The sequence below is a fragment of the Ammospiza caudacuta genome, chromosome 20 (assembly GCF_027887145.1).
Source record: "Ammospiza caudacuta isolate bAmmCau1 chromosome 20, bAmmCau1.pri, whole genome shotgun sequence".
Taxonomy (NCBI): Eukaryota; Metazoa; Chordata; class Aves; order Passeriformes; family Passerellidae; genus Ammospiza; species Ammospiza caudacuta.
The window spans coordinates 2048195-2075864 of NC_080612.1; the positions used below are offsets into that span (position 1 = coordinate 2048195).

The 27670-nt window shown below is 63.9% G+C and overlaps 1 protein-coding gene across 1 annotated transcript; it reads left to right on the forward strand.

Annotated features, from left to right (window-relative positions):
- Positions 1-1713: 1713 nt before the first annotated feature.
- ELN (elastin) lies at positions 1714-27431 on the forward strand. The gene is given in 35 exon segments (XM_058817597.1): positions 1714-1898; positions 7648-7701; positions 8119-8145; positions 8306-8338; positions 9728-9790; positions 10297-10386; positions 10726-10775; positions 10870-10954; positions 11037-11084; positions 11955-12026; positions 12225-12251; positions 12459-12530; positions 15103-15129; positions 15504-15569; positions 15869-15913; positions 16053-16133; positions 16224-16283; positions 16967-17077; positions 17155-17196; positions 17774-17788; positions 19283-19342; positions 22536-22640; positions 22722-22778; positions 22939-23220; positions 23928-24029; positions 24119-24274; positions 24416-24550; positions 24726-24773; positions 25148-25189; positions 25406-25438; positions 26013-26039; positions 26314-26355; positions 26544-26570; positions 26662-26721; positions 27103-27431. Coding segments are annotated over 35 exon segments (2370 nt in total). The 5' UTR covers positions 1714-1819; the 3' UTR covers positions 27150-27431.
- The last annotated feature ends 239 nt before the right edge of the window (positions 27432-27670 follow it).

A 27670-nucleotide genomic window follows, 5' to 3' on the forward strand; every position in this document is an offset into this window, starting at 1 on the left:
ACACAGATTCTCCCCTTCTACTCTGGCCCACCTGCAGTGCTCTATCCACCTCTGGGATCTCCAGCATAAGGAGGATGTGGAGCTGCTGGAGGAATTCCAGAGGAGTCCACAGAGATCCTCCAAGGGCTGGAGCCCCTCTCCTCTGGAACCAGGCTGAGGGAGCTGGGGGTGCTCACCTGGAGAAGGCTCCAGAGAGAGTTCAGAGCCTGTTCCAGGGCCTAAAGGGGCTTCAGGAGAGCTGGAGAGGGACTGGGGACAAGGGATGGAGGGACAGGATAAAGGGAATGCCTTCATATTGACAGAGGGGAGTGAGAGATTAGATGTTTTGGAAGAAATTCTTCTGTGTGAGAGTGCTGAGACCCTGGCACAGGGTGCCCAGAGCAGCTGGGGCTGTCCCTGGAACCCTGGCAGTGTCCAAGGCCAGTTTGGACAGGGCTTGGAGTTACCTGGGATAGTGGAAGGTGTCCCTGACCATGGCAGGGGTGTGGAACAGGATGGTCTTGATGGTCCCTTTCAACCCAAACCATTCCATGATGCTGTGACTGATCCCACCATTTATTTAACTCACTGCTGCCCCAGCTGGTCCCCAAGCCCTGCGCAGAAGGGGAGTGAGGAGCGCAGTGGGGACACGCAGGGCCCAGGAAGGGGCTCGGAGCTGAAGGAGCCCGGAGTCCCTGCAGGGGCCGGGGCTAGAAGCGGCTCAGCTGCCAGAGCCCCCCCATCCCTGCTCTGGGGGCCGCGTGTCCATCCCCAGCCCCGGCCAGGCCGCGCTCTGCGTGTCCCCAGGGCACCCCTGGCCGGGAGGGGACCCCCGGGCCCGGCTGCACGTTTTCCTGCAAAATGCCCGGTTTTCCGTCCTGCCGGTGGCCGCGCACCCCGCGCCCGCCACCTAACGGCGGACCGGGATCGGCTCCGGAATCCGCACCGGCTCTGGGACCGGGGCACTGGCACCGGCACCCGGGTGTTGGGCAACGGTACCAGTACCAGGATCCGGGCACCGGGATCTGTACACTGGCACCGGGACCCGGGCATTGGGCACCGGTACCAGGATCTGGGCACCGGTACCTGGCACCGGGATCCAGGCATTGGGCACCGGTACCAGGATCCGGGCACCAGCACTCGGCACCTGGCATCGGGATCCGGGCACCGGTACTGGCACCGGCCCCGAGATCCGGACTCCGTGCACGGGGCACTGGCACCGGGCACGGTACCGGGCATCGGGCCGATCCCATCCCTCGTACCCGCAGCTGGAGCGGCGTCCCCCGAATCCCGCCTGCACCCCCGGACCCCCCATCCCTTCACCCCCCGGTCCCCACCTGCCCCCAGTCCCCTTTCGGGCCGATGCCACCTGGGATGCGAAACGCCCCGGTGTCACCCGGGATGCGACACCACTCAAGTGCCAGTCACGGTGCGACACACATCCATCACCCAAACCCTGTGGTCCCCATACCGATGGGAGCAGCCCCCCCGTCCTCCCCCACCGCCTGCCTTGGCAGCTCCCCCCCTTTCCAGCTTTTTTGGCAGAGACGTGCCGGCTTGGAGAGAGCAGCGAGGAATTAAAAAAAAAAATTAAAAAAAAAAGGGGGGGGGAAAGGAAAAAAAACCCTCCCCAAGCAGGCAGCCCAATCGGCGGGAGAGGCTCGTGTGTGTTTGGCCTTTCCTCATGACGTAGTGTCCTGTGCCTCTCCCCCCGCTCCCTCTCCCTTTCCCCTCCCTCCTCGCCCCCCTCCCCTTCCCCTCGCATCCTTGGAAGCAACAATTAAGCAGCTCTGGGATAAAACACACAGCCCGCGGGAGCACGGGGGCATTGCTTCAAGAGATGGCAAGGCAGGCAGCTGCACCCCTCCTCCCCGGAGTCCTCCTCCTCCTCTCCATCCTCCCGGCTACTCAGCAAGGAGGTAAGGAACGGAAGGCTCCTTCCGTAGCCCGGCCAGCTTCGCTCCGGTCCTGCGGGGACCCTCCGGGGCACCGGGGCTGCGACACCCCCACCCTCCGGGCACCCCCTCGCCTGCTCCGGCTGCCCGGCCCCGAGCAGGCACAGGCACCCACCCTCCCTGCCTGCCTCCCCGAGGGTGCGTGGGCAGGCCCCGGTGCCACCTCCCTGAGGGCTCTTTGCTCCCCAAACCGACAGGTGGCTTGTGCCATGCCCGGCTGGGACGGGATGTCACCGAGGCTGGTGACACGGGGCAGTCGGTAACGGCACCGCCGCACCACGCACTTGTCAGGGGAAGCTGCGAGGGTGTCCTGGTGAGAGGCTTGGGGACACCAGAGATTTGGGGACATGAGAGGTTTGGGGGCATGAGAGGCTCAGGAACACGCAGGCAGGACACCACCAAACTCCCATGGGACTCAGCAGTGCGCGGGGCCGGGGAGGTGCCAGCTGTGACCCCGCGGTCGGTGGCAGCGGGAGCTCGGGGCGGTGGGTGGGTGGCAGCATCCCGCGGTCGCTGTGTGCGAGCGGCCGCTCAGTGTGTGGCCGTGACAGCGCCGGGGCTGCTGCAGCTGCACAGCGCCCCGACCCACCCCGACCGCGGGCTGGGGGTGCCCGGGGCCCGCACACCGCCCTCATCGCCACCAGCGCCGGGTCCCTGTCCCAGCGCGGTCCCAGCGCTGTGTGACAGCTCAGCCCGGGCACACGCAGGTGTGGCACACGCGGCCGGGGCGGGGAGGTGACAGCCAGCGCAGGGCTCTGTGTCCCGGCCGTGTGACACAGCCCGGCCAACGCAGCCGATGCCTGCACGGTGACCTGCCCCTGTCTCGGCTCAGACTGGAGGCTGAACTCCCACCCAGGCGGGGAGAAGGGCTGAGCACAGATTCAGAGCCCCCGGTGAAGTGGCCAAACTGGGCAGAGGGCTTGGAGGAGGCGACAGCACCACCAGGGAGGGGACAGTCACCTCCGGAGAGCCGGGTGGCTGTGCCAAGGACAGCGTGTGATGGGCAGGGCCACCATCGGCCGCGGCGTCGGTGCCGGGGCTGTCGTGCGGGATTTGTTGGACAGAGAGGATTGAGGAGCCGAGGAGAAGAGGGGGCAGGATGCTGTGGGCAGTGCCAGAGCTGGATGGGCACCAGGACAGCCACAGCCACCTGTCACCAAGGGGACAGCAGCTCCACCTGCCCGTGCCCTGCAGCTCACAGACTCCAGCCTCGGGGTGGCCCCAGCTGGGCAGGCAGTGGGACCCCAGAGCCTGGAGCTGCCTGGGAAGTCGAGCTGCTCTTGGTGCCTAATCCTGCTCAGGGTGCTGGATGGGATGTGCTCAGTCCTGGGCACTCTCCACCTCTGGCACCGAGAGATGTGGCTTGCTGGTCGAGGCTGGCTTTGTTCTGACCCTTCAAGCCATGGCCAGCTGGGACCATCTCTGGAGGAATCTGGACCCCGGGTGAGACCCTGCAGCAGCTCCTGAGCAGCTTGGGACTGTTGGCCCCACTAGGGCCCTGGCTCAGTCCCCAGGAGTGTTGCTGCTTTGGGAAGCAGCTCACAGAAGAGGTGAGCAGACCCTGGAGATGGTCCCAGTGCTGGTGGGACACGGGAGGCTCTCCCATGGAGGACTGAGCAGTGCCAGCCCTTGGGGACAGAGCTGGCACAGAGGCATGGTGGCATGGTGAGGGGGGTCCCAGGGTGCTGGGGATGTTCAGGGCTCTGTCCATCAGCACCGGCTGCCAGTGCAGCTCCAAATCAGCCTGGCAGGAGAGGGAACCCTGAGACATCCCAGAGTTGAGGGATTCATACCCAGGCTGTCACCTCAGAGAAGTGCCAGGGGGCTGGGCTGGCAGCACTCAGGAAACCCCCAGCAGCAGGTCAGGATCAGGATCAGCCCCTGGGGATCTGCCCCTGGGGAGCAGAGCTGTGCTGGCACTGTGGGGATCTGCACACTGGTCACTGCAGGGGGAAGGTGCTGTGATTCCCTAAAGGTGCCAAGTGCAGCCTGTCCCAGCATCTGGAGCAGGGCATCCATCCCTCGGTGCTTCCATCCATCCCTCAGTGCTTCCTGTGTGGAGCACAGCGGATTCCCCAGCAGTGACACCCCCAAGGAGGGACAAGAGGGGCCCTGGGGATCTCCCAGCCCTGCAAGCTCTGGGCCCACAGGGAGCAACTCGGGTGGGTGCAGAGGGGCAGGCACTGGCTATGGTGGCACCTGGCCTGGGGCTTGGGGACCCTCTGAGGACAGCCAGGGTCCCCAGGGCAGGGCTGGGATGGCATCTCCCCTTCCCAGCCGGAGCCTGGCCTGCAGGGCTGCCCCTCCCCTCCCCTCGCAGCTGGCAGGGTGCAGCTCGCCCGCCGGCGCTCGCAGATGAAAGCTGGAGCTTCAGGGGGGCTGGAGAGGAGCCAGGCCCGGCCCCAGCCCCCCCGCTCCCCCGAGCTGCTACCAGCGAGCTCGGCCCGGGATGCAGCACAGCTTCAAAGTCGCCTGGAGACTGAATGTTTCCATAACTTTCTCCCAAGAAAAAGAAAACAGCGGAACGAGGGAAGAGGGGAAATGTCGGTGGTTTTGCACTGAGGCTCCTCCGGGTGCCCATGGGCAGAGAGGGGTGAGGTGTGAGGATGTGCTGTGCTGGATTCTCCATCCTGGCCTTGGTCTCAAAACCTATGGAATAAAGAAATCCTCTGCATTGTTGGCCTATGAAGGGAGCTGCAGGCAGTGGTGCAGATAGGAACGGTGTGGCTGATCCAAACGGGATCGGAAGCAGCTCTGGCAGGGGAACAGCCTGGATATCCACACCTGTGGATGGAGCTGGGGGGGGAAATGTCCCATTCTCATAAACAAGGAGACTCCACACCCGATCTGAGCACCTCCATGGCTCACACCCTGACACAGCTGGGGCTGCACGAGTGGCTGCCAATTCTCTGGCCCCTGAATTGAGAAGCCGTCCCTGGGGTGGGATACAGGCTCACAGCCAGCCCAGCCCTGGAGACAGGCTGGGAGCCCAGGAAATTCCCCTTCCCAGGGTCCTGGCAGGCTCAGAGCAGAGGCAGCACAGAGCTCCCTCAGCGCTGGGAAGCTGCTGACTCAGTCTCCCCTTCCCTGTTGTGCCAAGGGAATGAGTGGAGAGGACAAATGGGAGCACACAGACTGGGCTGGGGGCTGCTGGCCCTGAGGCTGGGCAAGGACAGAGATGACCAGAAAGTGATGGCCAGAGCCCAATGTGGTCACGGTGTCACCAGTGTGTGGGCTGTCACCAACACCTGTGCTCAGTGGTGCTGCCAGGGGGAGGGACTGGAGATGCTGGGGGGATCTGGAGAGACCCCCCAGCAGTACCTGCACCAGGGAACAGCCCCAGGCTGGGCTCTGGGGGAGCAGCTTGTGAAGGAGCATCCAGGGCAGTGCAGGTCTGGCTGTGCCTGGCAGCAGAGCTGGTCAGGAAGAACTCCTGAGGGAAAGGTTTGTCCCCCCAGAGCCACATGGCATCACCACCCAGCCACCCATGCCACTGCCTCCAGGCCATCCCATCTCCTGCCAGGCCTTGCTGACCTCCTGATGTGGGCAGGAGCAGCAGACAGAGCAGCACAGCCTCTGCAGCCCTCCCAGATGTGTCCAGGCACGGAGCCCTCTCTCTGGGATGGTGCCTGGGGAGGGAGCTGTAAAAGCATCACAACAGTGGAACCCTCCTGGCAGGACCCCCAGTGCCCCTGGAGGGTGGTGATGGTGATAAAGGGATGACTTTGGCAGCTGTGGCTGTAGGCAGGTGACACCTGGACATTTCTGTGGTCCCCACACTGCAGGGATGCTGTGAGAAATCCTTGTCCCAGCTTCCTTGGGAGCCTCCAGCACCGGCACAGGGAGACAGAGGGGTGGGGAAGGTCAGTCTGGGCCACCCCAGCACCAGGGACCTTGCCTGGTTTTGGGGGGCTGAGGCTGGGGAGATGATGGGGGCTGAGCAGCCCCTCCCGGGTGGGGACAGTCCCTGGCCGTGCCCCAGGGTCCCTGGCCATGCCTGGCTCCGGCTCCCAGCGGCAGCAGGGCTGGGAGGGAGAACTGGCACTGAGCAGACGCTTGGAGATTGTTGGGAAACAAGGCAGGAGCTGGAGTTGTGTTTTTCCAGGCTGGGGGGGCGATGTGGGTGGGAAATGTGCCGGGAAAAGGAAAAGGAGCCGTTCTGTCCCCCTGGCCGGGCCGGGCTGTGCCAGAGGGCTGAGTGCGGGTCCCCTCCTGTCCCCTCCTGTCCAGGGACACTGCGGGACCTCGGGAGGGGATATGGGAGGTAGGGGTGCTGGGTCCTGGCACGGCTCCTCCCCTGCTCGCTGCAGCCCCAGGGATGCCCTGTCCCTGATCTCCTGAGCACTGCCCGACACCCCTGTCACACACGGGGGTGTCCTGGTGGATCCAGGGAGGCTGGGCATCTCTGCCAGGTGCCAGGGTGGAAAGGACCCGTGAGCAGGGCCCAGGGGACACCCCCATCCCTGCCACGGGTGGGGCACAGTGTGGGGGACACCCCCAGAGTTTGCCCCACATCTGCAGATGTGCAGCACAATGTGCTGTGGTGTGCCAGCCCTGCCAGCTGCCTGTCCCCCCGGGGGCTGGCACTGCCCTGCCCAGCCTGCCCAGCCCCTGGGCACTGCCCAGCCCCTGGTGCTGCCGCCACGGCTGCCCCCACCTCCCAGGGCTGGGGAGGCCCCTGCAGGTGCTCAGGTGCCAGCCAGGCCCCCACAGGGTCTCCAGTGCCCCCTGAAGCCCATCCTCTGTGGCAGCGCAGGCACCAGGGCTGGCTGCAGCTCCCCACAGGGACTGTGGCCACAGCAGCCCCCCCACACCCTCCTGACAGCCCCCCTGCCCTGCTCTGTCCTGCAAACCCCACCACAGCCCCTCTCCTGCTGCCTGAAGAGGAGCTGCCCTCTGCACTGCAGCCCCCTCCTGTCCCCAGCCCTTCCCTCTACACTGCAGCCCCCTCGTGTCCCCAGCCCACCTGCAAGTCCCCAGCCCACCCACGGCCCTGCTGGAGCTTGGGGCCAGCCAGGGGGGCAGCCTGGTGGCATTGGTGGCCTGCAGCAGACATGTGGCACTGCCAGAGTACAAAACAGCCAAAAAAACCCTCCTGTGGCCTCTGAGTATGAGCTGAGATGCTCTGGGAAGTGCTGGGACCTGGGTGGTGACCTCAGTGTCACACAGACAGGCAAAGGGACACAGGGGGGTCCCATGGCTCTCAGCAGTGTGCCCCCCAGTCTGTCACTCCAGTGCCACTGGCCTGAGCTGGCTCTTCCCACTGGCACCTTGGCAGGCAGGACACACCCAGGGATCCTTGGGGCAGCCCCAGAGGATGCTCAGGTGTGGCTGGGCCCATCAGGGACTGTGGGGATGGACTGGGACAGCCCCAGGTCCCTGGCCGTGCCCAGAGCCACCCCCAGAGCCACTGAGGCAGCAGGGGATGGAGACAGCCCTGGCTGTGAGATGGGGCAGGAGCTGGGACAGCTGGACAGCACCAGCCCCATGTCCCTCCTTCCCATGCAGGCCAGCTCCTGATGACACCTGGGTCCCAGCTGGGGCCCCTCCAGCCCTGCCACCACTGTCACACTGTCACAAGGAGAGGCAGGGACCTGCCTGCGAGCTGCACATCCCAACTCCTCTGCAGGGAGCAGCAGGGGAGCCAGGAGGAGCCCCCTGCCTCCCTGCCTGGGCCTCTGGGGCATTTTAACAAGGCTCTCTTCTCTTGCAGGGGTTCCTGGTGCTATCCCGGGAGGGGGAGTCCCAGGAGCAGGCTTTTTCCCAGGTAAGGGGGCCCAGGCACCACTGGGAGGGGGCATCTGCAAGGATGGGCAGGTGCCTGGGGGGCCTTGAGTGCCTTTGAGACACCGTGGAAGGCTGGGGAGCTGCCAGCCAGGATCAGGTGACATGGGGACATCTTGTCTGGCTGCTCACCATGGACTCAGCATCAGCCCCAAGGTGTGGGGACATGACTGGGTGGCAGTGCCAGGCTTGCCCAGGGCTGGCACCTACACCCTGCCCAGGAGGTGCTCAGAGGTCACAGCCTGTCCCCAGACCTTCAGCCAAAATCCTGGGACGTGACAGGGGGGATGTCCCACCCCTGACAGCCGTGTGACCCCCCCACCTCCCCAGGGACCCTCGGGGGCCTGGCTGGGTGCTGGGGGCTCCCGGGGCAGTGCTCACACTCTGCCCTTGCTCGCAGGTGCTGGAGTTGGAGGTCTGGGAGCAGGTGAGTGCTGGTCCCCCCTGACAGGCTGTGCTGGGCTGGGGAGAGGGGCAGGATGCCCAAGAGATGGGCAGGGGGCTGCCCTGTCCCCCGTGTGCCCTGCCTGGGCACACTCAGTGGGAGGATGGCTCTGACCCCTCTCCCTGCCCTCGCTCTCCCCTAGGACTCGGGGCTGCAGGAAAACCTCCCAAACCAGGTAAGAAGCCTTTCCCTGGCTCTCACCACCTCCAGGCCAGTGGCTGGGACATTTCCCAACCACTGCTGCCCTCACACTGCTTCCCCATGGCCAAGGCACGCCCAGCCCTGCCCTGCCACACTAATCCTGCCACAGCCTCCAGGAGCCTCCTCCCACACCCTGCTTCAGCACTGCCCCCTTCCCCCAGCCCCCTAAACACCCTCTGGGGGTGCTTGCTGCCTGTAAAGCTGTGCCTGGGTTACGGGAGGAGATGCAAAGCAGGAGCCAGTGTCCTGGTGGGAGGCTGGCAGTGCCTCCACCTGCCTGCCATCGGGGCCAAGCAGCTTTTGCAGAGGCTCCTGCAGCCCAGGCTGGGCTTTGCCTGCCTTAGGAATGCTGGGGAGAGGGGACATCACCAGGAGAGAGGGGAGATGCTGGCAGGAAGATGTGCAGCTAGAGGGCACCGAGCCTGGGGCAGCAGGGACTGAACATGCAGCATCTGGGGCCAAGGGAAATCACAGAATCATAGAATGGCCTGAGTTGGAAGGGACCTTAAAGCCCATCTCAAGCCACCCCTGCCATGGCAGAGACACCTCCCAGTGTCCCAGGCTGCTCCAAGCCCTGCCCAGCCTGGCCTTGGGCACTGCCAGGGCTCCAGGGGCAGCCCCAGCTGCTCTGGGCACCCTGTGCCAGGGCCTGCCCACCTCCAGAGCAGAGCATTTCCTCCTAACATTGAATCTAAATCTCTCCTCTTTTGGTTCAAACCACTCCCCCTTGTCCTGGCACTCTGTGCCCGGTGTCTTGATCCCCATGGAGAGATTGATGCTGCTTCAGGCAGACCCTGGGGTCCCCCTGTGCCCACTCCGGGGGTCCCCGCTGTGCCCAGGGCAGGGCCACCCCACACCCCTGGCCCCCCAAGTGTGCCTGGCTGCACTGTGGGAGCTGCAGCCCGAGGCAGGGGCTGACAGCCTCCGTTTGCTCAGATTTCAGCTCGTGGAAAGAAAAACAAGGCCCTTTATTTCGGCGTAATTAAAACCAAACGCGGGGCGGCTGCGAGGCCCGGCCGAGGCCCAGCCGAGCGGGGCCCGCGCCCGGAGCCAGCGGCTCCGGAATTTGCGCCTGGAGGGAGCGAGGGCTGATGAGCCCCAGATGTTGGAAGCAGCGCTGGCCGGAGACCCAGGGACTCATTCCTCAGCCATAAACATTTTGGTTCTGTCCCCCTGTGGCCCGGCAGGACGGGGGGTGGGTGAGGCAGAGGGACGGGATGGAGGACCCGAGTGCTGGCGAGGACATTTGTCACCCATCCCTGTGCCTGTCCCTGGGCTGTTCTCCCATCCCCACGGTGCCACGGGGACTCCTCTGTCCCTCTGGGCCCAACCACATCCCACCTCACCCCGCTTCTCTTCCTAGGGGTCGGAGGACTTGGGGGGGTCGGAGGACTTGGGGGACTCGGCCCCCTTGGCCTGCAGCCAGGTGAGCACTGACCACTGTCCCCCTGCTCCTGGGGTGATGTCCCCAGAGACCCATCTTGGGGACAGCACATCCCTTGTCCCCATCTCCTCAGCTCTCCCCCATCTGGGCTGGGTGCCCTTCCCAGACCTGAGGGACCACAGGCACCCAGCAGGCAGCCCCGAGGGCCCCCAGCATGATGGCATCAACCACAGTGGGGTGACCCTGCAGGAGAGGAGGCACCTGGGGTCCCTGCAGGGCCAGCAGCAGAGGGACAGTGCCTGCAGGGGTGTCAGCACCCACTGCAGGGGTGTCAGGTGTGGGTGCCAGGTGGGATGTGGATGGGAGTGCGAATCTGGGGGATGCAGGACAGGGCAGTGCCTGCTAACGCCACCTTGCCCAGCCTAACGCCAGCCCTGGCACTGCCACGCAGCCCCCACAGCTCAGCAGCCTCTGTGCTCACTGAGGGGCAGGACACCCTCTGGGCAGCTGCTGTTTAGGGGTGCTGATGCTGGCTGTTGTCCCCACAGGTGCTGCGGGTCTGTTCCCCGGAGCCTTCCCCGGGGCGGCATTCCCGGGAGCTGCCTCGGCCGCGGCGCTCAAGGCTGCAGCCAAAGCTGGTGAGTGCTGGGGGGGTCTGGGCAGGGTGGGCTCGGGCAGCCCCCAGGGGTGTCCCCTGGGCATCTGGGCCAGCAGAGATTCCCCTGGAGCCAGAGCTGATACTCTCACTGGGCTCCCCAGTGACTCCAAGGGTCCCAGGCGTGGGGAATTGGCCAAACCTGAGCCCCCGGGAGCACAGGCCACACAACTGCCTGGTCCCTGTGCCCAGTATGGGGGACCCAGCCCTGGGACTGCCTCAGGGTGTCCCCTTCACCCCTCCAAGGGCCATCTTGAGCTTGTCCCCTCTCTGGCACCGTTCCAGCCAGCCGCAGGTACACCCCTCTTCCCAATGCCCCCAGGTGCTGGCATTGGAGGCGTGGGTGGAATTGGTGGTCCTGGTGGCCTCGGGGTCTCCACAGGTAGGAAATACCCCTCGCTCCCAGCAGAGCCGAGCCTGGGGCAGAGCTGTCCCCGGGGTGGGCAGGAGCCGGGCCGGGGCTCAGGGCTCTCTGCTGCCCGCAGGTGCCGTGGTACCGGGCGCGGTGCAGCCCGGCCTTGGCGCGGCAGGGAAACCCCCTAAAATACCAGGTAGGTGACGGCCCCGGCGTGGGGGCCGGGGAGGGGAGCGATTCTAGCCGGCCCCTCATCCCTGAATCTCTTTTGCCTGCAGGTGCTGGGATTCCTGGAGCTTTTCCGGGCGGCGTGCTCCCCGGCGCAGGTGAGCTGGGGTGCCCACCCCACTGTCAGCATCCCAGCTCCGAGGGGTTCCCCACCCTGCCAGCACCCCCGTGGGGAGAGCACCGTGCACTGCCGCCTGCCTGTGTCCTGCTGCTCCCCACAGCTTCCAAACCCCTGGCTGAGGCTACAGTGACATTTCCACCGTGCCAAAGGCACGGGGGGACCCGGCAGCTCCATCCTGTGCCAAGCGTGGCGGGGGCAGGCAGCACCAGCGCTGGGAGAGGAGCTGGCACAGCCACCAGGGCTGGCCGAGGGGAGGAGGGGGAGGTGGCGGGAGAGAGGAATTCCTCAGTGCAAAGTAATTTGGGGGAGGAAAACTTGTGAAAACAAGATGTTTCGACACTGTCCGAAGCGTGTTGCTGGTCAGGAATGTCTTTTCCATGTCTGAAAATGCTCGAGTTATAATGAAAGACATTTGTAAGAAGGGGAAAAAGAACCCCAAACCAAAAGGAAACTCAAAACCCAAAAATCCAACCCAAACTGTTCCAAGGCCACAAGACTGTCTGCTGCCCTGGAGGGCTCGAGAGCCCTGTCTGGCCCCAGGCCACCGAGCATCAGCAGGGGAGGGAGCACTGCCCAGGCCTGGCTGGGGCTTTGCTGTCACCAGTGGGACCCCTCTTGAGTGCCATGTGCCCTGCAGGCTCCCAGTCTGTTCCACAGGCAGCTCCAGGCCTGGAGCAAACCCCTCCTGGCAGCTGGAGGTGCTGGCAGCTGGCACAGGGCAGTGCCAGCAAGACCCCAAGGATGAGGGTGCCATGGTGACAGGGATTTGGCAGCTGGCTGTGGGGGTCTTGGGTACCAGTAACATCCCCAGTGAGGCCCCAGCTCACCCCTCTGGTCTCTGCTCCAGGTGTTCGCTTCCCTGGCGTGGGAGTGCTGCCCGGGGTCCCCACTGGAGCTGGAGTCAAGCCTAAAGCCCCAGGTAGGTCCCCTCATCCCCTTGGAACACTGGGGCTGGATCAGGGCTGGCTCCAGCTCGGCACTCCAGCCCAGCCTTTGGGATCACAGCCCTACAGGGCACTTGGCAGTGAAGCCAACCTATGGCTGAATCCACTTAGGTTAATTTGTGCCTCCAGGAGCAGCCCAGGGCTCACACAGGTGTCTTTGTGTTTCCTTTTAGGAGCTGGAGCCTTTGGAGGAATTCCCGGTGAGTGCCCCATCTCTCTTGCATGTCCTTCTCTTCCTTCCCAAGCCTCTTCCTCACAGCCATGGTCTCCCCACACCAGAAGATGCCTCAGGGCTTCCCAAGCCACCCCCTCTCCTGTGCCAGGGTGCCTTGGGGCACCCCCCTCCCTCCGGGACTGGTGGCAGCTGTGGCGCGGGCTCCAGGTGAGCGTCTGCTGTTGGTTTGCAGGACTGGGAGGTTTTGGAGGTCAGCAGCCCGGTGTCCCTCTGGGTTATCCCATCAAAGCTCCTAAGCTCCCAGGTAAGCTCCACAGCCAGCAGAGTGGCTTCACTGTGGGTGCAGGATCCCCAGCAGCCAGGAGGAGGATGTGCCGTTCCCCAGGGCTGAGGCACGGTGCCCGCAGTGCCCCGGAGCTGGCAGTGCCTGTGCTGGCCCTGGGACAGCAGGACAGAGCTGGGGACTCTGCTGTGCCCTGCCTGTGGCACCCTGGGCAGCTTCTGGAGTGATCTGAGCATTGCCCCCGCTCGTGTGGACAGTGCTGTGCCTCTGTGCCTCCCCTGGCTGTGTAAGGTAGGAAGGGTCATGTTTGGGGAAATGCTCTGGGCCACGCCACCCTGGGATGTCCCTGCCAGCTCCTGCTGGCACAAGGCACAGCCCTTGCAGGGACAGTCTGGTTTCTGTGGCTCCTGGGGTTGGGCCTGGCATTCACCTGGGCCAGGTGTCCTGGCTCAAGGAGCTGTAGCTGAGGCTGCTGGGGGCTCCAGACAGATCTCTGTGCCCACTGCCCACCTGCACAGGGCTCAGCCCCAGCCCAGGTCAGCCTGGGGAAGCTCAGCACCCCTTTGCCAGCCCAGGCCATTCTGGGCACCTTCCCCTCCCAGCCCTGGGCTGAGTGCCAGCTCTGCCTGTCCCCAGGCAGCCGTGCCCATGGAGGAACAGTGGCAGGTTCTGTGCCCCCCAGGGGCCATGCTGCCACCTGACTGCTCCCCAGTGCATCCTGAGGAGGAGGGCAGCCCCATGCAGGCAGGGCCCCCATCCCCGTGCATCCAAACAAGCTGCTGGAGGCAGGAGAGCCTCAGGGAGAGGAGCCCACCCCAGGCATCACATCCCAGCCCAGCACATCCCAGCCCAGCACATCCCAGCCCAGCACTTCCCGGCCCAGCTCCAGCCCCAGCAGCTCTGCTGGCTGTGGCCACAAGCAGCAGCAGGGATCCTGGCCCACTCCTGTTTCCTGCACTAGAGCAGAGTTACGATCCTTAAGGAGCTTCGGCCCTGCTGCCCGTGGACCCCGTCTAGGTCCCAGCCCCAGGATAGGGACCAGGACCACGGGGGTGTCTCCAGACCTTCCTGGGGTGCTGGGGGATGCCAGTTTGTCACTTCTGAGGGCTCAGGGTTGGCAGTGCAAGGACTGCCTGTGCTGCTGGCTGTGGAGGCTCTTGCCTTGATGCTATGGGTGGATCTGGGGATGCCACACGTGGGCTGTCCCTGCACTGTCCCCACTGCAGTAGGTCCAGGTTGAGAGGGGAAGAGGGACAATGGGACAAACATTTTCAGTGGAAAATCATCTCTTTAGATAACTTGCTCCTGGGCTGTCCCACTGAGGAGGTGGCCCGGGGGTCACTCACCTCACCGGAGGCTCAGTCTGAAGCTGTGGCTGAGGTCAGGGTCCCATTGATGCTGTAGGGATGGGGACCACTCCCCAGTGTCCAGCTGTGCTTGGGTGACATTGGTTTATGCAGAGCCCCAGTGTGTGCAGGGCCTGAGCTCACTGGTGACATTCCCATGGATACAGCATGGGCAGGGGCTGCCTTCCCATCCAGCTGGGGGTGGTGGGGAGCAGAACTTGCACCCAGCAAAACCCTTGGAGATCCAAGGCTTGGACTTCTGGCCCTTGGAGTCACCTCCATGTGTGTCACCCCTTTCCCAGCATTATGGTGAGCAAGGTGCTGATAAGGTGCCCCTGGATGGGCAAGGGTGGCCCTCAAGGTGGGGCACACCTGGCACAGCTCACTGTGAGCCTCTGCCTGCCAGCACCACTGTGCTGATGTGGGACACCATGGGATTGCCTGGCAGGATGGAAGGAAATCTGGTCCCCACATGCTGGGAGGGGATGGAGTCCAGTGCTCAAGGAGATGCTGTGCCATGAGTAATTCCATCCTGGCTGCAGGCAGCCATATCCCTGCCCATGGCCCCCTTGCTGGAGGCACCCCCCACCCTGTGCAGCTCGAGGTGTCCCTCCCAGGAATGTGGCAGCCCATGGCCTCGGGCTGCAGCCAGCAGTGATGGGAGCTGGGAACTGCTGTCCCTGTGCCAAGCCCACGGTCCCTGCTGAGTCAGGGGCATCCCCACCACTCCGAGTGCTGGGATCCGGCTCTTTCGCAAGGAGACATTTCCCTGGCCACAATGTCCCAGCCCATAATCCCTCCCCATCCCTTCACACCGACCTCCTAACGAGGTCACGTTTCAGCCGAGGCTCCCAAGCCCTGATTCCAATTAAAGTCTTTCCTCCGAGCTGGCCGGGGTGCAGCCAGCTGGGTACAGCTCTTGCCGCGGGGCTCCCGCGGGACCCCTCGCTGGAGCGGGGTCATGGGAGGCTCCTGCACAACAGCTCCAGGCGCCACAGCCCTCGGCCTGGGCTCAGAGGGGCGGCTCCTTCCGTCACTGCTTCCAAGGTGAGGGAGAACAGCATCTCCTGGCCCAGCTCCAGCACAGGGGTTTGTATCCCGGAGGATTCACTGTCGCAAATGGACGGAGCCCCTGGGCCGGTGCTGCAGGGCCCCGGCAGAGGGGGGCCACGCTGTGGGGCAGAGGGGACAGGGCCAGCAGCAGCCAGGTGCTAACCCCCCCTTCTCTCCTCTTCTCTCGTCCCCAGGTGGCTATGGACTGCCCTACACCAATGGTGAGTGCTTGTGTCCTCATTCCTCGTGGCTCCACCGTGACCTCGTGGCCACTGACCCTCGGGCCGGTGTGAGGGATATCCTGCTCCCAGGGCGAGGTGGCCCACTGGGGACCTCATGCCTTACCCGTGGTGGCTGTGGACCAGCCTGGGAACTCAACTCTCCTGGCATTCCTGGGAGCTGTCAATCCTCAGGATATGTCCTGAGCCACTCCAGCTTCAGGCAGGGATGTTTGAGCTGGGATCTCAAGTGGGGAGGAGTTGGCTTTGGCATCCACTTGCGGGGAGCAGGAGATCCAAGGGGGCTGCTCCGTCTGTCTCGTTGTCCTTCCCCTGGCTGGTGCCTGATGTGGCTCTACTCTGTGTTGTGATTGCAGGCCTCAGGCCCGGCGGGATAGGAGCCGGCCTCCTGGCAGGAAAGGCAGGATACCCCACCGGGACAGGTACACCGGGCCCCGCAGCCCCGGGGTGGGGAGTGGCACGGCCATGGCAGGGGAACTCCACCCTGTCCCCTTGCTGGCCCTGCACGGGTGCTGGGCCCTGCCTGGCTGCCTGCGGCCTGCAGGGACAGCGCGGCCGGGAGCAGCACCTCCTGCAGGGACAGCCAGGCCGGGAGCAGCACCTCCCGCAGGAGAGGGGGACGGACGCTGGCAGGAGTGCCCGGTCCCCAGGGTCCCTGTGGGGTGGGGGAGCTGAGGTGGGAATGGTGCCAGGGTGGCTCAGTGCCCGTGTCCCTCTGCAGGGGTCGGAGCACAGGCAGCAGCAGCGAAGGCAGCAGCAAAACTTGGTGAGTCGCCCTCTGTGGCACAAACACCACCCACGTCCCCAGCAGGGAGCTGCTCCCTGTCCCTGCTCCCTCCCTCTCAGCCCCGGGGGTGCTGGCTGTGTCCCCGTGTCCCCGCTGACCATCCTGTCCCCCGCGGCAGGAGCCGGTGTCCTGCCCGGCGTTGGCGGCATCCCAGGAGTTGCACCCGGTGTTGGCATCGGCGGTGTCCCAGGAGTTGGAGGTGAGGCGATGAGAGGGCTCTGCCCTGGGGCTCGGGGAGGGTCTCCTTCCCTTATCCCACATCCCTGACTCTCTCCCGCAATCCCGGCAGTCGGAGGACCGGCAGCGGCGGCAGCAGCGGCGAAGGCAGCGGCAAAGGCAGGAGCTTTTGGTGAGTTCCTGCTGCCTCGGACACATCTCGGGACAGGGAAGGGCCGTGCATTGATTCCAGGGACTGTGCGGCTCCACAGCTGCCCTGGCAGCTCCTATCCCATTCTATGGGGTGCTGTCCCTGCCCTGTCCCAGCTCCAGCAGCTGTTCCAGCAGTGCTGAAGGGCTGAGGGCCCCTCGGGATGCAGCAGCCTGGCAGGGGGCAGAGCATGCCCTTCACACGCGGTCTCTCCATGAGATGTGGATTTGCTCTGCCAGGTGCCAGCGGGGTGGCCAGAACTCGGTGTCTGTGCTGAGCTGTCCTTCCCTAGTGAGGGATGCTCCTGGTGATGCAGATCTCCACTGCTCCCTGTTTGACTGCTCTGTGGGAGAAAAGTGAGGAGCAAATCACACATTGGGGCATTTAGGGAAAACATGCCAGGTCTGAGGCAGCTGGGATGTATAGCCACAGCCTTGGGGGGCCCTGGGAGTCCCCAACATCCTGGGTAGCCTGATGGGCGTAAGGAGCTGGGAATAAAATTCCCAAGAAGATCCCAGGTACCCTTAGGAGCTGCTTTAGGATGAGTGAGGAGCCCGCCACAAAGCTGGTGCCCAAGAGACTCCTGTGACCCTGGGGCAGACCACGTCCCCACTGTGGCAGAGTGGGGTGTTTGTGGGGAGTCTGACTACTCTGCTTCCCTCCAGGTGCTGGGGCAGTGCCCGGTGTCGGAGGTGTCCCTGGCTTGGTGCCCGGTGTCGGAGGTGTCCCCGGGGCGGTGCCCGGTGTCGGAGGTGTCCCCGGGGTGGCAGGTGACTGTTCCAGGAGCCCTGTCCCCGTGGCCCGGCTCTGCAGGGCCATGGTGGCTGAGGCTCCGTGTCTCCCTTGTCCCCAGGGGTGCCGTCGGCAGCAGCAGCAGCAAAGGCAGCTAAGTACGGTACGTGCTGCGAGGGGCCCCAGCCCCCGGGACCCTGCCCGCCCTGCCCCGACACACGGGGGTGCCCAGCCTCGGGCTGTGCCCTGGGAGCACTCCTGAGGGGAAATGGGGAATGCCCAGCCCAGCTCCTGGCTGCTCTTCTGGGCCTGCCTCCATCTGCAGGGCAGGACCTTCTCCCTCTCCAGGGTTTCTCCATGGTGCTCTGTGGAAATGAACAATGCGCCTCAATTCATGGTTTTAGATTTAACTGAATTCTTGGATTTTGTACCAAATCCATTTCCAGCAGCTGATCTGTTGCAGGATGTGCTGCCCAAGGGTTCAGTGTTGCTGTCATTCGAGCAGAGATTCCTGGCAGAGGGGCCCTTGCCAAGGGTCAACATCCTCCAAAAACTTGCCTGGGTTCAGAACCACGTCCAACTGGGGCTAGCAATCCCTGCCCTGCCCCTCTGGGGTCTGTCCTGCATGAGGCCATGGATGCTCCACTCTCTGGGGCACCATGGTGACACCGAGCCATGGCAGTGCCAGCACTGAGCTCTTGCTGCAGCCAGCTCTGATCTGTCCCCTCGTGTTCCCGCAGGCGCCGGCGTTCCCGGTGTCGGTGTGGGCGGCGTCCCCGGCCTGGTGCCCGGAGTCGGAGGTGTCCCTGGCTTGGTGCCCGGTGTCGGAGGTGTCCCCGGGGCGGTGCCCGGTGTCGGAGGTGTCCCCGGGGTGGCAGGTGACTGTTCCAGGAGCCCTGTCCCCGTGGCCCGGCTCTGCAGGGCCATGGTGGCTGAGGCTCCGTGTCTCCCTTGTCCCCAGGGGTGCCGTCGGCAGCAGCAGCAGCAAAGGCAGCTAAGTACGGTACGTGCTGCGAGGGGCCCCAGCCCCCGGGACCCTGCCCGCCCTGCCCCGACACACGGGGGTGCCCAGCCTCGGGCTGTGCCCTGGGAGCACTCCTGAGGGGAAATGGGGAATGCTCAGCCCAGCTCCTGGCTGCTCTTCTGGGCCTGCCTCCATCTGCAGGGCAGGACCTTCTCCCTCTCCAGGGTTTTTCCACTCTGCTCTGTGGTAGTGCACAATGAGCCCCAATTCATGGTATTAGATTTAACTGAATTCTTGGATTTTGTACCAAATCCATTTCCAGCAGCTGATCTGTTGCAGGATCTGCTGCCCAAGGGCTCAGTGTTGCTGCCATTCGGGCAGAGATTCCTGGCAGAGGGGCCCTTCACAGGGTTACTGTCCTCCTATATGAGGTGGGATGGTGAGATCCATCAGGTATAACCATCTCCAAGGAGCTACAGTGGGGCCAAGGGTCATGGCCAAGCAGGAGGGCAGCCTGGAGCTTGGGCCAAGGGAGGAGGCAGAACTGGCCTGGGGTTTCACACTGCATTGGGGGGTCCATGTTCTTCTCCAAAAGACAGAGCCAGAATTTCCCTCGCCAGATCCCAGGACCTTCTCTTTCATTGTTACTGTGAAGCTCTGAGAGTCCCCAGGAGGAGCCATGGTCAATGGCAACTCTCCTTTGATGTTTAAATCACTGATGCCCATCGCATCTATAATTAGTAGAAAAAATCCTTCTACATGTCCAGGGAAGGATGGGATACAGGAATTTAGGCAGGAGCTCAGCAGAGGTCGCTCTGTGCTGTGGTGGCCCTGCTGAGCAGGGTCCCATGAGGACAAAGCCCTCTGACACTCAGCCCTTGCAAAAGTGATCTGGTGCTTGTCCGTGTGGCACTGATGTGTGCCAGCAGGTCCAGGCTGTCGGCTCCCCAGTCTGACCAGTGCCCCCCCAGACACCTGCTGGGAGACCCAGCCACTTCTCCTGCATGGCCTGTCTGGCTGCAAGGCCTGCTGTCCCTATGACAAGGGGCAGCCTGGGCCCTGTGAGGATGAGGGTCATTGTGCTCCCTGTGCCGGTGACTTCCAGGCAATCGCTGGCAGAGTCATGGGGCCAATCCCTGCCCTGCCCTGCCCCGCTGGGGTCTGTCCTGCATGAGGCCGTGGATGCTCCACTCTCTGGGGCACCATGGTGACACCGAGCCATGGCAGTGCCAGCACTGAGCTCTTGCTGCAGCCAGCTCTGATCTGTCTCCTCGTGTTCCCGCAGGCGCCGGCGTTCCCGGTGTCGGTGTGGGCGGCGTCCCCGGCCTGGTGCCCGGTGTCGGAGGTGTCCCTGGCTTGGTGCCCGGTGTCGGAGGTGTCCCTGGCTTGGTGCCCGGTGTCGGAGGTGTCCCCGGGGCGGTGCCCGGTGTCGGAGGTGTCCCCGGGGTGGCAGGTGACTGTTCCAGGAGCCCTGTCCCCGTGGCCCGGCTCTGCAGGGCCATGGTGGCTGAGGCTCCGTGTCTCCCTTGTCCCCAGGGGTGCCGTCGGCAGCAGCAGCAGCAAAGGCAGCTAAGTACGGTACGTGCTGCGAGGGGCCCCAGCCCCCGGGACCCTGCCCGCCCTGCCCCGACACACGGGGGTGCCCAGCCTCGGGCTGTGCCCTGGGAGCACTCCTGAGGGGAAATGGGGAATGCTCAGCCCAGCTCCTGGCTGCTCTTCTGGGCCTGCCTCCATCTGCAGGGAGAACCTTCTCTCTCTCCTGGGTTTCTCCATGGTGCTCTGTGGAAATGAACAATGCGCCTCAATTCATGGTTTTAGATTTTACTGAATTCTTAGATTTCGTACCAAATCTGTTTTCCGCCTGACGCAAGGTCTGCTGCCCAAGGGTTCAGTGCTTCTGCCATTAGGGCAGGGATTCCTGGCACAGGAACTCCTCCCTAGATCACTGTCCTCCAAACTGTGGTGGAATGTTGGGATCCATCAAGTGCCTCCAACTGGGTCTAGCAAGACCCAGGTGCCCAGCACCATAACCACCCCAAGCTGGAGCTTGTGCACATGGACAACTGGCCCTGAGGTTCCATGCAGGATTGGCTTCCAGTTGCTGCTCCAAAAGGCAGAGCCAGCAGTTGGTACCTGGCCAGGTCCCAGGACCTTCTCCATCTTCAGTGCAGAGCCCTGGGGGTCCCCAGGAGGAGCCATGGTCAATGGCAGCACCCATTACAGGATTAAATCACTGATGCCCGACTCTTCCATTTCTCTTCTATAATTTGTAGAAAAGATCCCTTCATGTGCCCTGGGAATTATGTGATTCAGGAATTCAGGCAGGAGCTCTGCAGGACTTGCTTTGTGCTGTCATGGCCGAGCTGAGCAGGGTCCCATGAGGACAAAGGTCCTGCATGGCCTGTCTGGCTGCAAGGCCTGCTGTCCCTATGACAAGGAGCAGCCTGGGCCCTGTGAGGATGAGGGTCATTGTGCTCCCTGTGCCGGTGACTTCCAGGCAATTGCTGGCAGAGTCACGGGGCCGATCCCTGCCCTGCCCTGCCCTGCTGGGGTCTGTCCTGCATGAGGCCGTGGATGCTCCACTCTCTGGGGCACCATGGTGACACCGAGCCATGGCAGTGCCAGCACTGAGCTCTTGCTGCAGCCAGCTCTGATCTGTCTCCTCGTGTTCCCGCAGGCGCCGGCGTTCCCGGTGTCGGTGTGGGCGGCGTCCCCGGCCTGGTGCCCGGTGTCGGAGGTGTCCCTGGCTTGGTGCCCGGTGTCGGAGGTGTCCCCGGGGCGGTGCCCGGTGTCGGAGGTGTCCCCGGGGTGGCAGGTGACTGTTCCAGGAGCCCTGTCCCCGTGGCCCGGCTCTGCAGGGCCATGGTGGCTGAGGCTCCGTGTCTCCCTTGTCCCCAGGGGTGCCGTCGGCAGCAGCAGCAGCAAAGGCAGCTAAGTACGGTACGTGCTGCGAGGGGCCCCAGCCCCCGGGACCCTGCCCGCCCTGCCCCGACACACGGGGGTGCCCAGCTTCGGGCTGTGCCCTGGGAGCACTCCTGAGGGGAAATGGGGAATGCCCAGCCCAGCTCCTGGCTGCTCTTCTGGGCCTGCCTCCATCTGCAGGGAGAACCTTCTCCCTCTCCAGGGTTTCTCCATGGTGCTCTGTGGAAATGAACAATGCGCCCCCAATTCATGGTTTTAGATTTTACTGAATTCTTGGATTTTGTACCAAATTGTTTTCCACCTGACGCAAGGTCTGCTGCCCAAGGGTTCAGTGCTTCTGCCATTAGGGCAGGGTTTCGTGGCACAGGAACTCCTCCCTAGATCACTGTCCTCCAAACTGTGGTGGAATGTTGGGATCCATCAAGTGCCTCCAACTGGGCCTAGCAAGACCCAGGTGCCCAGCACCATAACCACCCCAAGCTGGAGCTTGTGCACATGGACAACTGGCCCTGAGGTTCCATGCAGGATTGGCTTCCAGTTGCTGCTCCAAAAAGCAGAGCCAGTAGCTGGTACCTGGCCAGGTCCCGGGACCTTCTCCATCTTCAGTGCAGAGCCCTGGGGGTCCCCAGGAGGAGCCATGATCAATAGCAACTCTCCCTTAAAGGTTAAATCACTGATGCCCCTCTCTTCCATTTCTCTTCTATAATTTGTAGAAAAGATCCCTCTGCATGCCCAGGGAAGGATGGGAATCAGGAATTCAGGCAGGAACTCAGTAGAGGGTGCTCTGTTCTGTCATGGCCGAGCTGAGCAGGGTCCCATGAGGACAAAGGTCCTGCATGGCCTGTCTGGCTGCAAGGCCTGCTGTCCCTACGACAAGGAGCAGCCTGGGCCCTGTGAGGATGAGGGTCATTGTGCTCCCTGTGCCGGTGACTTCCAGGCAATCGCTGGCAGAGTCACGGGGACGATCCCTGCCCTGCCCTGCTGGGGTCTGTCCTGCATGAGGCCGTGGATGCTCCACTCTCTGGGGCACCATGGTGACACCGAGCCATGGCAGTGCCAGCACTGAGCTCTTGCTGCAGCCAGCTCTGATCTGTCTCCTCGTATTCCCGCAGGCGCCGGCGTTCCCGGTGTCGGTGTGGGCGGCGTCCCCGGCCTGGTGCCCGGTGTCGGAGGTGTCCCTGGCTTGGTGCCCGGTGTCGGAGGTGTCCCCGGGGCGGTGCCCGGTGTCGGAGGTGTCCCCGGGGTGGCAGGTGACTGTTCCAGGAGCCCTGTCCCCGTGGCCCGGCTCTGCAGGGCCATGGTGGCTGAGGCTCCGTGTCTCCCTTGTCCCCAGGGGTGCCGTCGGCAGCAGCAGCAGCAAAGGCAGCTAAGTACGGTACGTGCTGCGAGGGGCCCATTGTCACTGCCTTGCAAAACCTGGTAGGATCCTGGAATGCCTCCCACTGGGTCTGGCAAGACACAGAACTGATCCCTCTCCTGCCCTGCTTGGGTCTCTCCTGGTAGTGGCTGTGGATGCTCTTCTCTCCCAGCCATGATTATGAGACAGAGCTGGAACCGGCCCAACCTTTCAGCTGTTAATGCAGCCAGATCTGACTTCTCCCTGCTCCCTGCAGGAGCTGGCGTTCCTGGCATCGCTGGCGTTCCTGGCATCGCTGGCGTTCCTGGTGTTCCTGGCGTTCCTGGTGTGCCTGGGGTTCCTGGTGCTGTTCCTGGTGTTGGAGGTGAGCAGATGGGCTGTCAGCAGCCGCTGATGGGATGCTGGCCTCAGCAGGTCCCTGACTGTGTCCCTTGTGTCCCCGCAGTTGGTGGCCCGGCAGCAGCGGCTGCAGCCAAGGCTGCAGCGAAAGCAGCGGCGATCGGTGAGTCACCACTGTCACCACCGTCACCATCGGCTGTCCCAGGGAGGGAGGAGGTGTGTTGGCACACAGGAGAGGTGGGGACACCCCGGTGCTGTGGAGGTCAGTGGGATTCCTGCTGTGGAGTCTGTCCCCTTGGACACATCCCTGAACCTCTCTGCAGGAGCAGGACGTGTTCCTGGTGTTGGCGTTCCTGGTGTTGGCGTGCCCGGTGTTGGTGTGCCCGGTGTTGGCGTGCCCGGTGTTGGCGTTCCTGGAGTGGGTGTGCCAGGTGTTGGCGTGCCCGGTCTGGTGCCTGGGGTCGGCGTTCCAGGTGAGATGGTGCCCAAGGGATGCTCAGATGTCCCCAGCAGTGCTGTTGGGACGCGTTCCTGACCCTCTCACTCCCTGTCCCCAGGAGTTCCGGCAGCAGCTGCCAAAGCAGCCGCCAAAGCAGCCAAGTACGGTAAGCTGGGATCTCTCTGGGGTTATCCCACCTGTCCTGTCTCCTGCTCATCCCCACCCCAGGCTGCTCCCCTGTCAGGGCTGAGGCCTAGCAGTGCCTGGGGTCCCTGGGGCTCAGGGTGAGGGACGAGCTCCCTGAAGGGCTGAATGTGGGATGAGGTTCTGGGTGTCTCAGGGCTGCTCTCCAGTGAGCTGAGCCCTGTGGAACATCCGAGTTCACCATCTTCTCATACTTTGGTCCATCCATACCCCATTCTGCCCACCCAGCCACAAGACCACCACCTCGGTGTCCATCTGTCCCCTTCTCTGTCCATCCATCTGTACCTCCTCCACTCATCTATTCAGTCACTCCACATGCATCCACATATCCATCCATCTATCCACACATCCATCTCACCATCCCTTCAACCATTAGTGCACCTCATCATCCCTCCATTCATCCATCCCACCATCCATTCAACCACTCCCCATTCACACACACATTCATCTCACCACCCCTCTGTCCATCTGGCCATCTGAGCATCCATGTGTCCATCTCAGCATCCATTCGTTCATCCATCCAACCATTCATCCATCCTACCATCATTTCAACCAGTGCTCATCCAGCCACATATCTATCTCATAATCTATCCACCCACCCACTCATCCAACTCCTCCTTCCACGTTTCTTCCCGAGCTGAAGCCCAGTCCTTCTCTTTCTCCTTACAGGAGCAGGTGGCCTGGCTCCCGGCGTGGGTGGCCTGGCTCCTGGAGTAGGTGGCCTGGCTCCTGGAGTAGGTGGCCTGGTTCCTGGTGTTGGAGGTGTCCCAGGTGAGGAGGAGGAAGGCAAGGGTGAGAGCAGCCCGGCTGGTGTGGGGGCAGTTCTGGGGGCAGGACAGACTTGAGGAGAACCTCAGCAGTGTCCCTGGGGGGCTGCAGACAGGGCCTGAGGGATGGGCTCTGCCCAGGTTTGCTGTGAGACCTCCCCAGGGTCTGACCCCTCCCCTGCTGTCTCTGCCCAGGTGTTGGAGGTCCTGCAGCAGCAGCCAAAGCAGCAGCCAAGGCAGCCAAATTCGGTGAGTCAGCCTGGGGAGCCCCTCAGGCTCCCTACCAGCCCTGGTGTGGCTCTGACCCGTGCAGGGGATGCTGGGCACGGGCACCCAGGCCTGGCACATGATCCCACACAAGCACAGGATCTCTCACCCCTCTCTCTGCAGGTGCCGGGGTTGGAGGGGTGCCAGGGGTGGTGCCTGGCGTGGGCGGAGTGCCCGGAGTGGCACCCGGTGTTGGTGGCGTGCCCGGTTTGGTGCCAGGGGTGGGAGTACCTGGAACTGGCATCCTTCCTGGGGCAGGTATGTGCTGTGTCCTGCCCTGCTTGGGGACAGTGGTGGCTGGGAATGCTGAAAGCCACCGAGCCACATGAAGGGGTGGCAGGGAGGGATGCAGGTGGCATGGAGGGGAGGGTGGTGGCACATGAGACGGTGTGGGGTGACTGTCCTAACCGTGGTGTCCTCACTCACTTTGCAGGCATCCCCCAAGTAGGGGTGCAGCCTGGTGCTAAACCTCCCAAATTCGGTACGTACCCCTGCCCCAGGGCCACCTCAGACTGTCCCTGGGCACCCTTCTCCTGCAGCCATTGGGGTGCTGACCTCTCTTCCTGCCCCCTGCATGCCCACTTTGCCCCGATGGCCCAGGCATGGGAAGTGGTGTGCTGTCACCCATGGGTGCCAAGTGCCACCTGTACCCCCTGCCCTGGACTCGCTGAGGACAGTTTTCTCCTCCATGTGTCACACAGGGGCTGAAGCCCCTCTGGGTGCTGTGAGATGGGTGCTGGGGACCCCCAGCATGGGTGCCAGGGCCACCCCAGCAAGTTGGGCAGTGGCTGGGGGTGCTCTGAGCCGGGGCTGCCAGGCTGTGGGGGACAGGTGCTAACGGTGTCTCTCTGGCAGGTGTTCCTGGGGTTGGAGTCCCAGGGGTTGGTGGCCTCCCAGGTAAGTGCTGGCAGGAGCTGAGCCCAGGCAGTGGGGATGTGCGGGCAGAGGGATGCTCCCATCCAGGGGTGGAGCTGAAGGGATGCTCCCTCTGGGCTCGGAGGGAGCGGGGCTACCCGAGAAAAGATGAGCACACGTGGGAGTGGCTGAGGAGTGGGTCAGACACTGGGGACACCGCCTGTCCCTGCTGGTGCTCACCCGGGCTACTCCTTGTAGGTGGCCTTGGCGTCGGTGGGCTCGGCGTTGGTGGCCTCGGTGAGTGATGCTGGGCCCGGTGTGGGGCTCCCAGGGCTGGGCTGCAGGGAGAAGCAGCAGCAGCAGAGAGCTGGCAGAGCCATGAAAAGGAAAGGGAATCTGTGGGTCACCTGTGTCCCCTCCCAGTCTCACAGCACAATCCCACCCTGCATTGTCACTGTCCCCTTTTGTGTTTGTCACCTGCCCTGTTCCCAGGGGGTGATCCAAAGGGATTGCCATTGCTGAGCAAGGACTGAGGGCCACAGCCCCAGCCTTGCCCCTGCCATGGGAACAGGGGATGGTACTGTACCCTGTCCCCAACATGTGGAGATGCAGGTCCCTCCTGGGAGCCTCTGGGCCCCTCCTGAAGGGTCTGGGTGTGGCCCTGGGGCAGTGAGTCCGGGCAGGGGCTGCCCTGGTGCCCCCCTCTGACTTAGGACTCTTGTATCCAGGAGCTGCTGGGAAACCTCCCAAGCCAGGTAAGGGACAGCCAGAGGGGCTGGAGGAGTGACTCCGGTGCCTGTCCCCATCCACATTCCCATGGCTGTGCTCACGCTCCCCACCCTCACTGGGGCTCACCCACCTGCAGGTTTTGGTGCTGGGGGGCTGCAGCCAGGTGAGTGCTGCACTTTGGGGCTGGCCTGGGAGTGTGTCCCCTATCCTGCCACACTCGTCCTCGCTTGCTGTCCCCATGTTGCTGCCATTCCCTGCTGAGCACCAGCTGCCTGGGAGAGCACTGGGAAGCCAGAGAGGTGCCAGGGTGGGGACGGCGGCTTTTGCATCAGCTCCTGTCCCTGGAGTGAGCACGGGATCCCAGCCAGGCTGTCCCCAGTGCACGCTAGAGTGGCACCGCTGTCACCGGCTGTCACTGGCTGTTGCTTTTTCCCCAGGCGTTGGAGGTCCCGGCTTCGGCATATCACCGCTATTTCCAGGTACCACCCACCGCCGGCTGGGCACCGAGCACACACCGGGGCCGTGTCCGTGCCTGGCCAGCTCGCGGGGACGCGGCCACGGCCGGGGAGGGACCCCGGGGCTGGGCTCAGCCGGGGGGCTGCCCTGGGGGTGTGGGGCACAGAAATGGGGGTGCCTCGTGGTGCTGAGGGCTTCGCTCTCCTTTCAGGTGGGGTCGGCGGCCTGGGATTCGGCGGTGAGTATCCATTGCCCCGCGGGGCGTTTTGGGGTGGGGGCGCATATCCCCATGGGGTTCCCGCTCACCCTGCTCTGCCTTCCCGCTGCAGGGAAGCCCCCCAAGCCCTACGGAGGAGCTCTGGGTGCCCTGGGCTTTAGAGGTGAGTGTGGTCCCCAGCTCCAGGGGTCGGTCGTGTCCCCCGTGTCTGTCCCGTCCCTGCGGGGTGTCCCCCGTGCCGGTCCCATCCCTTTGGGGTGCCCCCCGTGTCTGTCCCATCCCTGCGGGGTGTCCCCGTGTCTGTCCCATCTCTTTGGAGTGCCCCCTGTCCCTGTCCCATCCCTTTGGGGTCCCCCCTGTCCCTGTCCCATCCCTTTGGGGTGCCTTTCCCATCCCTTTGGGGTGCCCCCGTCCCATCCCTTTGGGGTCCCCCCTGTCCCTGTCCATCCCTTTGGGGTGCCCCCGTCCCTGTCCCGTCCCTTTGGGGTGCCCCGTGCCGCTCCCATCCCTGCTGGCTGAGGCAGGCCTGACCCGCATCCATCCGCCATGGCAGGCGCGGGCTGCGCGGCAGGGAAGTACTGCGGGAGGAAGCGGAAGTAACGCTCCGTCACCGATCACCTCATGAACTTTGGTGCTACTGCATGGTCCAGAATGTAAATCCGAAGCAAAGCTGAGACACCCTCTCCTCCAGCCCCGGAGCCCCCCGTCCATCCCGGGGCCGTTCTCCGGCAGCGCCCGGCCCCCCCCCGGCCCTCGGTCCCGGCAGGGAGCGCGGAATAAACTGCGGGGAGCAGCCGTCCCCCTTGGTGCTATCGCTCTCTGCGGGATTTGGGGGCCCCAGAGCTGACCCCCGGGGGGGCACAGGATGAGGGGCACCCCACATTGGAGGAAGGGAGGGAGGGAGGGAAGGGGATGGCGGCGGCGGGGGCCGTGCGGGGAGGGACGGCCCCGTCAGCCTGGCCCCCACCCCGGTCCCCGCGCTGCCCCCGGTTTGGGGGGGCCGCGGGCAGGAGGGGCTCAGTCCCTTCACGTTGCTCACTTTGCTATAACTGGGTGGGACGCCCTATACAGAGGGACTCGCTTCTGACAGACTAATAAAGGACAAGTTTTTAAAGGATTCT